The sequence below is a fragment of the Protopterus annectens genome, chromosome 14.part0 (assembly GCF_019279795.1).
Source record: "Protopterus annectens isolate FY-2018-M chromosome 14.part0, PAN1.0, whole genome shotgun sequence".
NCBI lineage: Eukaryota > Metazoa > Chordata > Ceratodontiformes > Protopteridae > Protopterus > Protopterus annectens.
The window spans coordinates 57,926,717-57,943,105 of record NC_056748.1 but is presented as its reverse complement, the minus strand read 5'-3'; the positions used below and the strand labels follow the sequence as shown (position 1 = coordinate 57,943,105).

Here is a 16,389-nt window from a genome sequence, read left to right as displayed (position 1 = left end):
ACCAGTTAAGCTGTAGCATAGCCTAGTTCCAGGTTTGTTGTTTTTGGCTCTGTTTTGTTACTTCTGAGCATCAAATCCAAGCCATCTTTGTTGGAGAAGGCCCCTGCACCCTTGTGGGAGAAGAGTGGTGTCTGGGTTCCATTTAATCAAGGGTGATTGGACTAGAACTCAGAGAGAGCATCCTTATTGGTTAGTTTGAGTTAAAAGTGCTATTTCTTGTTTTATTTAAGCCCCACATTTCTGCTTGTTTGTGTGTAGCACACCATTGTGCGCTGCCATGTAGAAGTGGTTACCACTGGTGGCTATAGATGCAAATGTTTTGCTTATTAAATTTTCCCTTAGCACTTTGTTTGTGGCCCTCCAGAGGTTTTTTGTGGCCCTGCTTTACTGTCAGGTGGAACACTAAGCCTAGCCTCAGATGTACCAACACACCTCTCACCCACTAGCCATTCCTAAGTGTGACTTATTTTCTGTCCATATAAATTTACCTAACACTATGGATGGACAATATCTCACAGTTTCTCCAGACAGCTCAGTTGGCATGGGCATCCTGAGGCAGTGTAGCAACTGCCTCATGTTCACAGACAACCCTCTACTCCTAGTTCACACAAAATCAACATGTGAGAGATGCAACTATATTAAGAACCTTGAATCCATACTCCCTCACACATCAGTCAATACATATGACAATGAATGGGTTATCACCATGCACACCTCACCTCAACTCCTACTCCACCCAAACCCACATCACACATACCTACATATGTGGAGGTCCTCGCTAGATGCATACCTGAACACCAGAGACCTTCCAAACACAACACAAGCACACTATACATAATACTTCCTGTGCAGAACACAATACACATAATAGCTCAAGTACCAGTGTCTCACCTGTCAAGCCCTTAAGGCAAAACACAAAATCAAGCATATTAGCCTTAGGTGATTCCATCATGAGACATACAGATGTCCCTCTCACCAGGCTGGATAAGGAAAATGTCATGGTCAGCTGTCTGTCAGGTGCCAGGATCTGCCATATCACACATGCACTCATGTCTCTCAACAACAGGTACTGTTATGACTCCGTCATAGTCCATGTTGGTGTGAATGACTTGAGACATACAGTTCAGGACTATATGAAGACAGACATGACTGAGCTCTCAGACTATGTGTTTCAAGCAGGTATGACCCTAGCCTTAAGCAGCATTATGCCTTCACCAAGGATGATGCCTCAATACAAACAGAAACTGATTGACTTCAATAATTGGCTTGGTTTCTGGTGTAATTCCAAGAGGATACAGTATCTGTCAGCCTGGGATGACATGATCAACAGACCTCAATGCTTTGCCAGAGATGGTCTTCATCTGTTACCATACATCTCAACTGTCCAGATTTTCACAGAATGTCCAGATTTTTGGCTCATATTTTTAGTCTGTTCCTCATAAAATGTTTTTCTGGCAAATCATTGAGGACTGAAGTCAGAAAATGACAGACGTTTGAATTTTAGAAATCATGCCCTTCAGAAAATTCATGCTAATGCAAAACCTGTTAACTTTCTAAGTCTGTAAGAGCAATATTTAAAAATGTTCCCTGTTTTGGGGCCTTTGTCCCCCCATTATTTATGGTTTTGTCCAGATTTCTTGCTTGAAGAGGTTGAGAGGTATGTCTGTCACCCCTGGGATTTTGGCTATTGGTTAAGGCTCTTGCCATCCAATAGTGCCTTTTTTAGGCAGTGTCTCAAGGACAAAATTCCCGATGTAAAGACTCCATCTACAAACAATGTCAAGGTTATGCTGCTAAACATTATGAGTCTTAACATGGAACTGCACTCACTGGTAGCAGTCCTCAGCTTGGAAGATGCAGATATTTGTGCAGGTACGCAGACCTGGTTTAAGACTCTGGACATCACTTCAGCCATACTGGGTTATACCTCCTTTCACATTTTCAGACCACAAACTGAAAGCATGAAAACTAAAGCAGGTGGTGTATCAATATTCATTAAAGATAACTACACCTCCAGACTGGTTAAACAGTATGATTCCCTGGACATACTTCAGGAGGAATTAACTGTTTAACTGTTGGTAGGAAACCTATTCAAGTCATTGCTAGCTACAGGATCCCCTCCATAAATCATGACACCCACTCTGCCTATTTGGATCTACTTGAGTCTATCAAGATACATGCAAACACCCTGGTTTTGGGCAACTTTAAGTACCCATCCATTGACTGGGTAAATTACGTGGGCTCAAACTCACTTGCCCAAAGTTTCCTCTACTTTGTTAATTAAAATGCCCTGGACCAGCTGGTTGACACCACCACAAGGGATACCAGCATCCTGGATCTGGTGCTTACCAATATGGGGGACCACTGTAACACTCCCACTGTGAGGTCTACCCTGGTGAGATCTGACCACAAATCAGTTTCATTCAAAGTAACCATCACACCTGCCCCCCCCCCCCCCGAGCAGAAACTAAATTCAGAAACGTCTCCAAAGCAGATTATAACTTCTTATGGGATGGTATAAATAGCTTCACTGCACCTCCCACCTCAGATGTAACTGGCAGCTATGACGAGTTCTACACCAATGCTTTGTACAAACACTTGTATAAAGTCATTAGAAAATGTCCATCATATCTTGAACTCAAGCAAAAGGAATTAGAATACTTGCAAAAACAAATCATGTATTCCTGTTTCAAACAACCCATTATAGCTTAACACTACAAACTCAGTTTCTTTCTTAAAGAAACATCAACCTTTTTGTTTTATTGTCAGAGAGATGTCTGTACTATCAGATTTGTACACAGGTTACATATGGTATTTGTTTTTATACACACACATATCTCTCTCTCTCTGTATATACATAGATATATATATGTGTGTGTGTCTATAGATATACATGTATATATATATATATATATATATATATATATATATATATATATATACACACATGTATATATATATATATATATATATATATATATATATGGGTTCACTTCAATTCACTGAACTTTCAATTCACTGACTTTCATTTCACTGACACCATTTCACTGAAATTCATTTCACTGAAACTTCATTTCACTGAAAGTTCATTTCACTGACAAGTATTATTACAAAGTAAATGGAATATGCCCCCTTCCCCACTGTAGTGTGACCCTGGAGTTAGAATATATAGTTAGGGGGGTGTGGGGGGCAGAGCCCCCCACATTGGGGGTGTGGGGGGCGCAGCCCCCACTTACTTTTCTTTTACTAAGCAATATTATATCAAAACGTAAGAATATCATATGAAATGAAGTGGGGCTGCCCCCACACACCTAACTATATATTCTAACTCCAGGGTCGCACTACACTGGGGAAGGGGAATATTCCATTTTATTGCTAATAATAGTTGTCAGTGAAATGAAGTTTCAGTGAAATGAATTTCAGTGAAATGGTGTCAGTGAAATGAAAGTCAGTGAACTGAAGGTTCAGTGAATTGAAGTGAACCCATATATAGATATATATATATATATATATATATATACATGTATGTATATATATATATATATATATATATATATATATATATATATATATATATATATATATATATATATATATATATATATTATACTTTTCTCTCTTTATGTTGGTCTCCACCTAACTCTTGAGTACATTTCAGGTATACTGTCCATCATCTTATACTGGAACTGTGCAACATATTTATATGAAAAATATTTAAAAGTTTTGAATTCTGTTTACTTCTCTATGGTGTATTTTGTTTTACCTAATTATGTGTTTATATGTTCAGTGCTGTCCCTGGGCCACACAAAAAGCTGGTCCACTGTGAACAAGTTCACTACTGTGCTTAACAAATTAGTAAACACAAGAAACACAAATAAATAAATCTCTGCCAGCTTATACCTCTGACCAATTTAATGTCATTTCATTTGACACAACTGATCCATCTAATAATCTACAGTGACTTCAAACCACAGTCATATAATCTACACTTTCCGCATACCACTAAGCCTTCTAGACTATAGATACCACATAAGAGAGTGACAGCTAACCTACAGTCACCATGTGTTTCTATCATCACTGCAAACCATTGAGTCAACTAATGTGCACTCAATGCATGCCAGTGAACCATGTAACATACCATCACCTCATACCACTCAGCTACCTAATGTACAATTAATTCATACCAGTGATCCATCTAACCCAAGTCTGCACATATCACTTAACTAGCTAATGTACAGTCAACTCATACCACTGAGCCATCTTACCTATAGTTGAAATGTAATAATAACAATAAATAACACAGAGGGTCCACAAATGGTTTAAAAGTAATTTGATATATTAACTTTTAAAAAAATTAAAGTTAATATATTAAATTACTTTTAAACCATTTGCAGATTTCAAGGTTGTCTGGTTGACGCTACACCTATTTTTCAGTTTTTACAGTTGCCATGTACACAGGAACCAGATTATGTTATTCAACTACTGGAGGAAAAAGGAAGCTAGCTATATTTTGAAATATAAAACCTTTCCTCCTTAGGACAGAACATTTGCTTTCCATGGAAAATTTAACTTGTAGAATGAGATATTTGAGATTTAAATTAGATATGTCTTGTCACTGGACAGTTTTAATGAATGATTCTGTCAGTGTGTAAAAATGCTTGTTGATCTGAAAAGAATTTTACAGCTGAAGTGCTTTGTCAGTTTATTCTTGGTTTGCTTTATTATGAATTTTTGTGGAAGTTTTGTCTCCATTTAGTAAAATTTAATGAGTAAGAACCATAGCTCAAATGAACTGTGATACTCTTGTTATGAAAAACAGAAATCAAGAAACTGTTGCATTTGTAAACGTTATTGAATCTGAAAAATTCATCCACATTTATTTATGTTTGTTGAACAGGATAGTCAGACTTGGTAAGAAAAGTCCCTTTTCAGTGGAGACTTGGTGAAATTAGCTCCCAACCATAATAATAAAAATGCATACAGTAATGTTCTAATACATAGAGTTCTAATGAAACACTACGTTACCAATAGAAACACAACAGAGTAATGATGCTAATACAAAGAATTCCAAGGAAACATAACGTTAATACAGAGATCTTTGACAGTGGTATTCAGTTAATCCAACATTAAAACACTGTAACTTGATTTTACATTTGGAATAAAAGAGGGTAGAATAAGGGGTACAGGAGGAAAGAGGAAAAGTCAGAAGAGGTGGTGGAGAGTGAAAAGAAGGAAAACTAGAAATTTAGAGAAATTGGAGGAAAAAAGAGAAAAATGTGCGGATGAATGGAGGCGAGACAGTACAGGAGGTATATAGTACCATTTATGATTTGATAAAAGCCTAGTTAACATATTAAATGAAGTGCACCACAGATTTATTAACCATTACGCTCTGAAAACATTATATAAGTACTGCATTTCCAGTGCATTTCTCTGGGTTATACATCATGAGCAGCAATCCGACTTTGGAGCTTTGCAAATAAAAGGGAAACTGCCTGAACAGGGTTCATCATTCCATTGTTTATTCGCTGAAAGAAAGATAAAGAAAACAACTGTAAATATTAATACTTTTTTGTCAGGGCTTACTTTAGATTTGTTGGTTTGCATAGCACCATTAGATAATTTATCATAACTGTTAATTCTATGTAGCAAAAAACAGATCTAAGACTGACTCTTGTCAATCATTCCATTTCTGACAGAAGCTTTTTCCTACCTAAGCTAGAGTACACTATTCTTCACACCTGTTGTAGCATTCACTCTCCTCATACCATTAGCACTTGTCTACCTAAGAGTGATAAATGTGCATTATCTGATTGCTCGTCGGCACATGAACTATCTAGCCATTGTTAGCCGACCTGTGTAATGTCACCCATGTAGACAGCAGACGGCACAGGTATCTACTACATCTCATTTTCTGTTCAGGCAGATTTAAAACATAGCAGGTAAACAGGGTCACTTCATAAAACTGTGAACCTTCATGAAAGCTTGCATCTAAGTAGCTGTTTTCCCAGCTGGATTTGCATCAAAATGGTGTAGGCTCTATTTAAACCTCAGATTATCTGGATTCATCTAGTATTCCAGATGCTGGAGAAACTAGCCAGGGATGGCATGACAGTAAACAGCCAATGAAAACTCTCCTATCCTGGGGGGGAATATGTTAGAGTTCTAGTACACAAAAACCATCTGAGTGAAGGCTGGAAAATTCAGGTGTTAACAGTGGAGAGTTCTGGACAGAGCATGGCCACCAAAGGACAAGACAACAAAGGGCATTCATCTACCCATTGATTTTGAGGTATACTCATGTCCCATTGATTTTGAGTTCTCCTACACAGACCCCAATGAGCAAAGAGCACCATGTACAAAGTTTAGTTGTGAAGGAGAGAGTAGATTGTCAAGCCTTTCTATCATATCATACATAAATACATGCATACACACACACACACACACACACACACACACACACACACACACACACACACACACACACACACACACACACACACACACACACACACACACACACACACACACACACACACACAATATACAGACCTATGGAAAACTCTGAATCACCAATCCACCAGTCACATATCTTTGGGCTATGAGAATAGACCAGAGTACCTGAAGTAATCCTGTACAAGCACAAAGACATGAAGACTGCAAACAAAAGGCTCCCAGTTGAGAACCAAACCCAAGAATCTGTTGCTGTGAGATAACAGTCTTATACACTCCACTACTGTAGCACCCCACAAAGGTATATTACTAATAGTGTACAACCCCCTCCCCCCATGAATGATGGTCTCTGTTTCCAGGTCTGTCTTCCCTTTCTCAATGTTCTAGAATGCCAGGGTACAATGAAATAATGGTGCAACAAATGGAAGGCTTGATAGTTTGGGGGGAGTATAAAAAATCTAGTTACCTTCTTTGGATGAGTTGCCAAATTTATTATTATAAAAAACACTTGAGGATCAGGGAACATAGGTCAGATCCCTGAAAACTTGCATTAAAGTCTTCCTGAGGCCACCATTCATTCACTTTTCTAAGTTTTTCAATGATACTTGTTTATTCTTGAGGACACAGTTTACTCTTAAATTCTGAAGTGTTTCTAAACATTAACTGGGTCACTGACCCATCTCTGTTCTTTATTTCCCGGTGAGGAAAAAAACTATTAGAATTTTGACTGCACAGTTTCCATTTTCACTGTAAAGTCCTTCATTTTCAACACTAGGCTTTGGAATTTTTGCAGGGTTAGCTTTTGAATTCAGCAGTTTCACATGAAGGACTGATTTATTGCTGTTATCAGAAATAAAAAATAACATCAGACCAATCTACTCACTGCCATTACTGGATCTACAGGTCAGCCATATGGTTAGAGGCTCACACCACAAATTACACAGTTATTCTTATTCTTAGACATGAAATGGTAGTTTTGCTAGATCACCACTATTACCACTTTAGTCTAGATCCTCAAACTTGTTTTAATGGAATATTCTCATATCATTTCCTGGTATTAGAGCTTGCTGTTGTGAACTACAAATGGATTTCTTTGCTTGAAAATAAATATGAAAAATGTGAAGAAGAGTGTAACCACTAGGGAATCTCAAGGTCTGATATCAGTAGATCCCAAAATTTAAACAAACCTTACTTTCAAAAGTGTTAAACATTTTAATGTTAGATTCAGCAATGACACCCAGTGTTGGCTTCATTATCCTCGCTGATGCTAGCCGCCCAATGTTGGCTTTCACGTTGTCACTGATTCTGGCCACCCTGTCTTGGCTTCAGCTATTCTCACTGATGCTGGCCATCCAATGTTGGCTTCCATGTTCTCACTAATACTTGCCACCCTAGGTTGGCCTCCATGTTCTCACTGATACTGGCCACCTAGTGCTGACTTCCATGTCCTTAGTGATCCTTGTTACAGTATGTTGGCTTTCAAGTCCTCACTGATACTGGCCACCCAATGTTGGCTTTCAAGTCCTCACTGACACTTGCCACACAATATTGGCTTCCATGTCCTCACTGATGCTGGCTGCCATTTGTTGTCTTCATGTTCTTATTGATGCTGGTCATCCTTTACTGGCTTCCATGTTCTCATTGATTCAGGCCACGCAGTGTTTGTCTTCATGTCCTGTGCTTCCAGCATCTACCTCCAGCTTCAAATAAAGGAAAGCATGTTCCTCCTTGTTTTTCCTTCAGAAGTTGAATAATCCTGAGGATAGTGTTTTTTTGATGAAATGTACTGGGATAATGGGGCTGATACTTATCTAGCTTTAGTTCATCAGAAACACTCATTTAAGGTTTCCAATGAAAGAAGAGGAGGAAAAAAGACAGAAAATAGCTCAGTCAGCAAAAGGGAGAGTCAGGATGGTGGAGGTGAATGGCAGTGTTATGCAGTGCAGGAAACTATGTAAAAAAAATGATAGCTCTATAAACTTCAGTCAGAAGGTGTTAATACTCCAGAAACATGGGTTACAGAAGTGACCAGCGTGTTGTCTACCCAGATAGGAAGGACATGGAAAATAAAATGGGAGTAGCAGAGGCAGCATACGATAATGGTTGGAACACATCACATACTGAAGGTGTGAGAGCAAGAAAGGCAGAGGACTCACAGTCATGAAGTGGTCATTAACGGGGAGGGGGGGGTCAGCTAGTCCTTAGTGTACCAACCACTGAATACAGGAATGAAGGTTAACAGCCTTAAAACAAGATTAGAGAATGTGCAAGAAGGAGAGAAGTAGACTTAGTCTTCCATAAGGGCAGAGGGGAAGTTCTCACCTCCACCCTAGAAGGAAGATGAACATGCCCCTTGTCCCTTCTATACCATCTTCACAATAACAATCTCCTCTACTGTAATCAGCATGGTTTCTCAACACTACTGCTCAGCTTGATTAAACTAAAATCATGAACTCTAATAGAAACACAGGCAAACCAGTAACCTCCCTCTTCTTAGACATGTTCAAAGCATTTGACACAGTTTCACACCAATGCCTGCTCCATGAACTATTCTCCCTAGAACTCTCTCATTCATCCCATAGCTTGCTCCATAGCTATTTTACAAATAGACTCCAGACTGTAAAATGAAAACAAGATCTCTCCCCTTTTCTGCCTGTCTCTGTTGATGTACCTCAGATACCTAGTCTAGGCCCTTTAGTATTCAATATATTTACTATTAATCTTCACAAAGCTTGAAAAGTCCCCGCCATACTATAACATGCAGATGATGCCATGCTTATATGCTCTACACCAAGTCTACCGCTAATCCACAAGATGACCCAGGACTCCTTTTCCTCAGTTAAGGCCTGAGTAGATGACTACCAACTGCTTTTAAATGCTAAAAAAATAAAAATAATGCTGTTTTACCCAAATATTTGTCAGCAAAGAAGCAACCCTTCAACATCACATCAGCAAATAATATCTCAACTGAAATATTTTCCAACACAAAACTTTTTGGTGTCTTAATTTATGATAACTTAAAATATGATGAATGCATCACTCAAGCCATCAAGAAAACTTACCAAATGTTTGGCCTCCTCTACAGAAACAAACCTTTCTTATTGACTACTCTAGGAATTCTTTATCAACATCTTATCTTCTCTCTTCACTTCTCTATGCAGCACCCATCCTGACTTACCTTAACTGTACTTTAAAAAACAAACTAAAGGTTTGCTACATTAAAATAGCTAAGCTTGCATCCAGTTTATAAAACCATTCATACCACTGCCTAGCACTAAACCAGCTACACTTGCTCTAACTACCTCACCTACTCCCAACTGCTTAATGCTCATAAAATAATACACAAACCTGACACATGCCCATCACTACAAAACATCTTCAAACACTACTTCTCTCCTAGGAATCTCCACACAGAGAAAAAATATATCCTGACCAGCATCAAGTCTCATAACAGTGCAGGTGACTCACTTTATTTAACCTCTGTTACTAAGCAATGGAACTTCATCCCACCCACCCTAAAACAAGACAACATTGCCACACGTTTCAAAAACAACCTTAAACAACAACTAACTTCCTCATGTCTCTGCTTAAGCTCCTATCCTATGGAATCACGAAAAACAGAAAAACTGTACCAAAAAGCAGAAGTAGGCAAATGAAATCCTTGAGCACAGGCAAGGCAGAAATAAGCCAAATAACCCTTTATTGTAAGCGCTTTCGGTAAGGAAATTTTCCCCACCTTCCTCAGACAAAAAAAAAAAATGTTACTATCCTGACTAAACCCACTTTTCTTTCTGTTTCTCTTCCAGTACCACTCTCCCTATCAATCACCCTGACTTTTTCACCTTTCTTATCCCTGTCTCTTTTTCTTCCATCCCCACCACCGCTCATCCTCTCCTACTAATAACCTCTCCTTACCCACCTCATCATCTTGCCTATTTATTATCTCAACCTCTGCACTATCAGAACTTTTTCTACTTATGTTTTTCTTGATTATTTCTGCCTGTCCTCTTCCTCCTGCTCTATTTTCTGTTCTTGCTCTAGTGATATCCGACTTAATTAATGTCAAAATGCGTATACTAAACCTTTGCGCCTTATCATTGTCTTGTATCTCCAGCTATTGCATGCTAACATGTCTTTGATTTATGCAAAATAATATAACTTCTAATGTATATTCTAAATGTCTTTACTATTTATTTCAATACTACCTACAAAGTAATGTTTGAAATATTTAATTTTTTACTGTTTGTCATTAGAAATATGTATTTTATGTGGAGCTTTCCTCCCCAGGTCTCTACTGAAAATGGGACATGTACCCAGTCAGACTTTCATGGTAAAAAAGACAATACATGCATACATACATACATACATACATACATAAAGATACTTTAGAGCACTAGAGGGACATCACTGACTTGGACCCCAGCAAACAGAGTGGATCAGTGCTAGAGGGGATAGTATCACTGGACATCAGTCACTATGGGATCTTGCCATAATGTTAATGGGTTGGAAAGGCAATGGGACCAGAAATCGAAGGTACTTGAAGTAGGACTCCATCTTTTTAGAACTATGCTGGGCTGAAAGTACAATAAGCAAATCCTAGTGCACTACATACAGAGTAATGAGATTAACAGTAGTCTGCATGAAGGGAAGGAACATTGGGGATGCCACAGCTGGCTTTGCTGAAGCTTGAAAGCAAAATGGTTCAAGAAAAAGAATTTTAGGAGCACAAGCTCTACAGTCTGCATCATGGATGTTATGGATTTCCATTTTAAGGTACGGTTATCCAAGAGTGATCATACCTCTGCATGGCTTAGAGTAGTGGAAAGAACACAAATGCAAAAATACTGGTGTGACATTTTAGAAAAGTAGATTATACTGTGCTGGAAGAGGATGTCAAGGGTGAGTTAGGAGAATGATAAAAGTACAGTTATGTACACTTACCATAAATGTAGATGTTTGAGTGTATTCACTGTTGCAGTCATCACATTTGGGTTATCTGCCTGCAGGTAGCCCTCAGTCAGCCTGAATACCAGAGTCTTGGGATTTCTATGTCGGATGCTGTCACTTCTTCCATGACGTCAGGTTGTCAGGGGTATAAAACATGCAGCCGACACCACTACATCAGTTTTTCTTGCCCCATATGTCAGCAGCCCCAAAATAGGAAGCAATTACATGGTGCAGAACACCCCCAGTAAAAAGTAAGTACAAATGTTATAAGATAAGGCCAAACAAAATGGATAGGTAGAAGTATAAAGAAGTCAGGGGGCTGGAGAGAGGGTAACCAGGACTGCAACAGTGAATACACATAAACACCTACATTTATGTTAAGTGTACACAACTGTACTATATTCTTCGGGTTTCACTGTTGCAGTCATCACACTTGGGTTGATTCCCAAAGCTGAGGAAGGGTGGAGGCAGTCAAGAAGCATTAGGGCTGGCAAGCAGGCCCTGTAAGACTGCTGTGGCAAATCCAGCTCTGGATTTAGAAAAGATAGGTAAATGGTAATGCTTGGTGAAGGTGTGTACAGAGCTCTAGGTTGCAGCTTCCAAGATGCCCCTGGTAGGGACTCCCCTGGGAAATGCTATAGAGGATGATGTAGCCCTAGTGGAATGTGTTCTGATCCCGTGGGGTAGGTTTCCCGTGGTGCTTGTAGCAGAAATGGATGCAGTGTGCTATCCATTTAGAAATGGTTTGCTTTGAAATGGCCTTGCCCTCAGTTTTGCTGGGGTCCAAGCCAGTGATGTCCCTGTAGCAAAAGCTGACTAGCAGCTGGTCAGATTTTCTGAAAGGATTAGTCCTGTCCAGATAGAACCTAAGTTGCCTGTGCACATTCAGGAAGTGTAGGATCCTTTCCCCTTTATTCTGATGATTATGGAGAAAGGCTGGCAAATGAATGGATTGGTTTAAAGCTACACTAGATACCACCTTGGTTTAGTCCTGACGGAAACCCTGTCCGCATGGAAAATAATGAAGGGTTCCACAGCCATAAGGGCCTGCAATTCAGGCACTCTTCTTGCTGTGAAGTGATGGCTAGAAGTAAAGCTGTTTTCCAGGAGAGGAATTTTAACTCTGCTGTAGCAGCAGGTTCAAAGGGTGGAAGCGTGAGCTTTTCCAATACAAAGTTAAGGTCCCAGGCTGGAGTCAGAGCTCTCTTGGGTAGTCTAAAATGTTTGGCTCCTCTCAGGAACTGTTTGACCAGTGGATAAGAGAAGTAGGGTGGCTCAGTATTATAATGAGCTGAGATGGCAGGGGCATGAATCTTAATAAAAGAGAAGGCTAGGCCTTTGTGGAGCATTTCTGTTAAGTAATTTAGTATATGAGGTAAGCTGGGCTTAGTTGTGTCCATTCCCTGAGACTCGCTCCAAGAACAGTACATTTTCCACTGTTCTGAATAGGATTTTCTAGTAGCAGGCCTCCTTGCCTCAAGGATGACATCCAGCACCTGTTCACTGAGGGTTGCTGGTGATGAGTTCAGGGGATGAGCCAGGCTGCTAGTTTCAAGGTTTTTAGCCGACGATGCAAAATTTGGCCCTCCTGCTGGGACAGCAGGGAAGGGGTCTGAGGCAAGTGCCATGGTGGCACTACTGTCAGACTGCACAAAAAGAGGTATCATTGCTGGCATGGCCAGTCTGTTGCAATCAGGATCATCTTTGGCTTGTCCTGTTTGATCTTTAGTAGAACCTTTGAGAGGAGGGGCAGGTGGGGAAAGGCACAGATTGAGTGGTTTTCCCATGTAAAGGACAGGGTATCCACTTTCCATGCTTGGCTTTAGGGAGTTCTGGTGCAATATTTGCTCAATTGATAGTTTTGAGGGGAAGCAAAGAGGTCCACCTCTGGAGCCCTCCCCACCTGTGGATAAGAAGCTTGAATGATTTGGGTTCCAGTTTCCACTTGTGTGGGTCCACTAGATTTCTGCTTAAGTCATCTGCCAGTGAATTCAGTTTGCCTGGCAGGAATTGAGCTTGCAGGTGCACTTGAATGCTCAAGGCTGTGTTCCACAGAGCCATGGCTAACCTGCAGAGTGGGTAGGAATGGGTTCCCCCCTGCTTGTTTATGTACCACATAACTGTGGTGTTGTCTGTCTTTATCAATAGTTGCCCTGGAAGAATAAGGCATTTGAAGGCTGTCAGAGCATTCTGTACTGCTAACATTTCTTTTTGCTTGATATGCAGGTGCATTTGCTTTGGGCTCCATTTGCCTTGAATGCATTGTCCTGCCATGTGAGGCCCATGCATAGTCTGATGCATCTGTTGTTAGGGTTTGGGCGGCAGGGGGTTGAGTGAAAGGAAGTCCCTTGTTATGCTAGCAGGCCTCTGCCCACCAAAGGAACTCTGTCCTTAGGCAAGCAATGATAGGAATCATTGTTTCCAGGTCCTGAGAATGTTGGCACCACAGATGTTTTAAGTACCACTGACGTTTCCTCATATGCAGTCTTGCATATGGAATTAGTAGAATGCAAGAGGCCATGAACCCTAGGACTTGCAGTATTTTTCTTGCAGATAGCCAGTAGATTGAAGTAGTTTGTCAAATAAATTTGTTTTTCTGGAGTGAGGAATACCATCTGGGAAGATGTGTTCAAGCTTGCTCCCAGGAATACAATCTTTTGGCTGAGTACCAGGTGTGATTTATTTTCACTGGTGGTGTACCCCAGTGAAGTTAGAAGTCATTTTACAAATGTCAGGTGCTGGAGTAGCAATTCCTAACTGTCCGACTGAATCAGGCAATCATCCGAGTATGGGTAAATTTGAAATTTTGTCTCCCTGCAATATGCAATGGCTAGAGCTAGGCATTTTGTGAATACCCTGGGCGCAGTAGATAAGCCAAAGGGAAGTGCAGAGAACTGATAGTGCATAGAACCTGCTCTGAAATGTAGATATTTCCTGCAAGATTCCCTTATGAGGATGTGCAGATAAGCTTCTTTTAAGTCTAGAGTGGCTAGCCAGGAGTCCTTGACTAACATAAGAAGCAGCTGTTGGAGAGTAAGCATTTTGAATCTTGGAACCACCAGGAAGGTGTTGAGAATAGACAGGTCCAGGATAGGGCGCCAAGAGTTTCCTTTTCTGGGTATCAGAAACAGTCTGGAGTAAAAACCTTGTCCCCTTTGCTCTGCTGGGACAGGTTGAATATCCTTGATACTGAGAAGTGAAAGTACTTGCTTTGGGGCCTCTGCCCACTGGTTTGGGGGGAGGTCTGGCCATCCGCTTGGATACAATGTTCAAGACCCGTCTGTCCTGGGTAATGTACTCCCAGTTTTTTGCATGCAGGGCTAGTTTTCCTCCTAAGGGTGCAAGTACTTGGGCAAGGCTGGGAAGAGTTAAGGATAAGTCATTGTGACATTTTACCATAGGATGGTGGCTTACTATTCCCTGTTTTAGAGGTGGGAGCACTCCATTGTTTAGATCTGTGTATACCCTGAGACTATAGTCTTGGTGGTCTGCTGCCCCTGGTTTTGGACTGAGAAGGTCTGGGAGGGCCTGGAAAAGACCAGTTTTTAGAAGGTCAATGCCTACTGAATCTAGGTGGCTGTACCTGTAGGAAATCTTTAACAGTTTGCATAGATTTAGCTTTTTTCTCCATCTTTTTGAGGACTTATTCTGCTTTAGTGCCAAATAGACTTTCTTGGTTTAATGGAGCATCTAGTAGTTTTGCTTTGACATGGTCTGGCAAGCTTTGTTCCTTAAGCCAAGCATGCCTTCTACGAACAGTCCCAGTGACAGCAGCCCTGCAAGATGCTTCTAAGGCATCAAAACCACATTGCAAAATATGTTTTCCAACTTGGTTAGCAGAATGCATTAACTCTTGTAAATCTTTATGTTCTGCACAATTAGGAATCAACATCATTTTCTGTTTAATTGGCTCCATAATATGTTGCTGATACTTTAACATATGAAACTGGCAATTTAAAACCCTGATGGCAAGAGCAGCAGAGGTATATACCTTCTTACCGCATCTGTCTAAAGCCCTAGAATCCCTGTCCGAAGGGGTAGGGTTTTTGGCTGTTGTAGCCTTAATGACTTTAGATCCCTGGGAAATGGTCTCTGGATCCACAGCAGGATTCTTAAAGAGGAATTTGTGGGAGTTAGGTACTCTGTAGTACCTGTCAGGTTTCCTGGGAGCTGGAGGCAAAGTATCAGGGGTAAGGCTGGATTCCATGAAGACACTATCTACAATTTCCAGAACAGGAGGGATAGCTTGAGGCCTGTGCTGAGGCAAGTTTAAAAATTCTCTGAGTCTCTTTTTGGACTGTGGGCACTCCCAGCAGAAATGCACTCTAAGGGTATGCAGGGTTTCCCCAAAAGAAAAATCTTCTGGTGGGGAAGCAGAGGGAATGGAATCCTCTGCATCAGAATCCTCATAGGTAGATAAAGGTATGTCCTGGTAATCAGAAGGGACAGAGTCATTGGACTCATGATCTGAAGAATCAGAAGGAAAATCAGTTCTTGGTCTTTTTGAGGGGGAAGGCTGCCTTCCCCTAATTAAAGTAATAAGGTCTTCAGCCATTCTAAGCATTTGTTTCTGTGGCATGTGGGCTGATTTGACTAGTGGTACAGGTGCTTGATTGAATAGGTGGGGAAGATGGGCATTTTGATCCTGGGAAGAGAGTTCCTGCTTTTTATTAATTGATGGAGCCTCGGCTGAAGAACTGAGGTGCCCCATGATGCAATGAGCCAGAGAGATTAGTTAATGTTATTTAAGGTATTAACAGTCTCTTGGCCCAGTTGCCATGCATATTCTATGATTCTATGATTTTATATGTTCTCTTGAAGTACTTTAGACAGATGAAGAAAGAGAAAGAGGGTCTGTGAGAAGTGAGTCAAGATGTGGATTCATTAAGATGAAAACTGTAAGCACAAGAAACAAGGCTGGAGAGTAACTACAAAGGTTAGCTGAGTGAAAGGAAAAGGGAAAAATAAAAAAGAAAACATTTAAACTAC

At 40.4% G+C, this 16,389-nt stretch overlaps 1 protein-coding gene across 1 annotated transcript in view; it reads right to left on the bottom strand.

Annotated features, from left to right (window-relative positions):
* Nucleotides 1–4,851: 4,851 nt before the first annotated feature.
* LOC122788774 (lectin-like) overlaps nucleotides 4,852–16,389 on the bottom strand; it is an 85,297-nt gene continuing 73,759 nt past the window's right edge. The window contains exon 6 of the mRNA XM_044055668.1: nucleotides 4,852–5,528. Within this exon, the coding sequence (XP_043911603.1) occupies nucleotides 5,446–5,528 (83 nt within the window). The 3' untranslated portion in view covers nucleotides 4,852–5,445. The remainder of the gene's footprint in view (nucleotides 5,529–16,389) is intronic.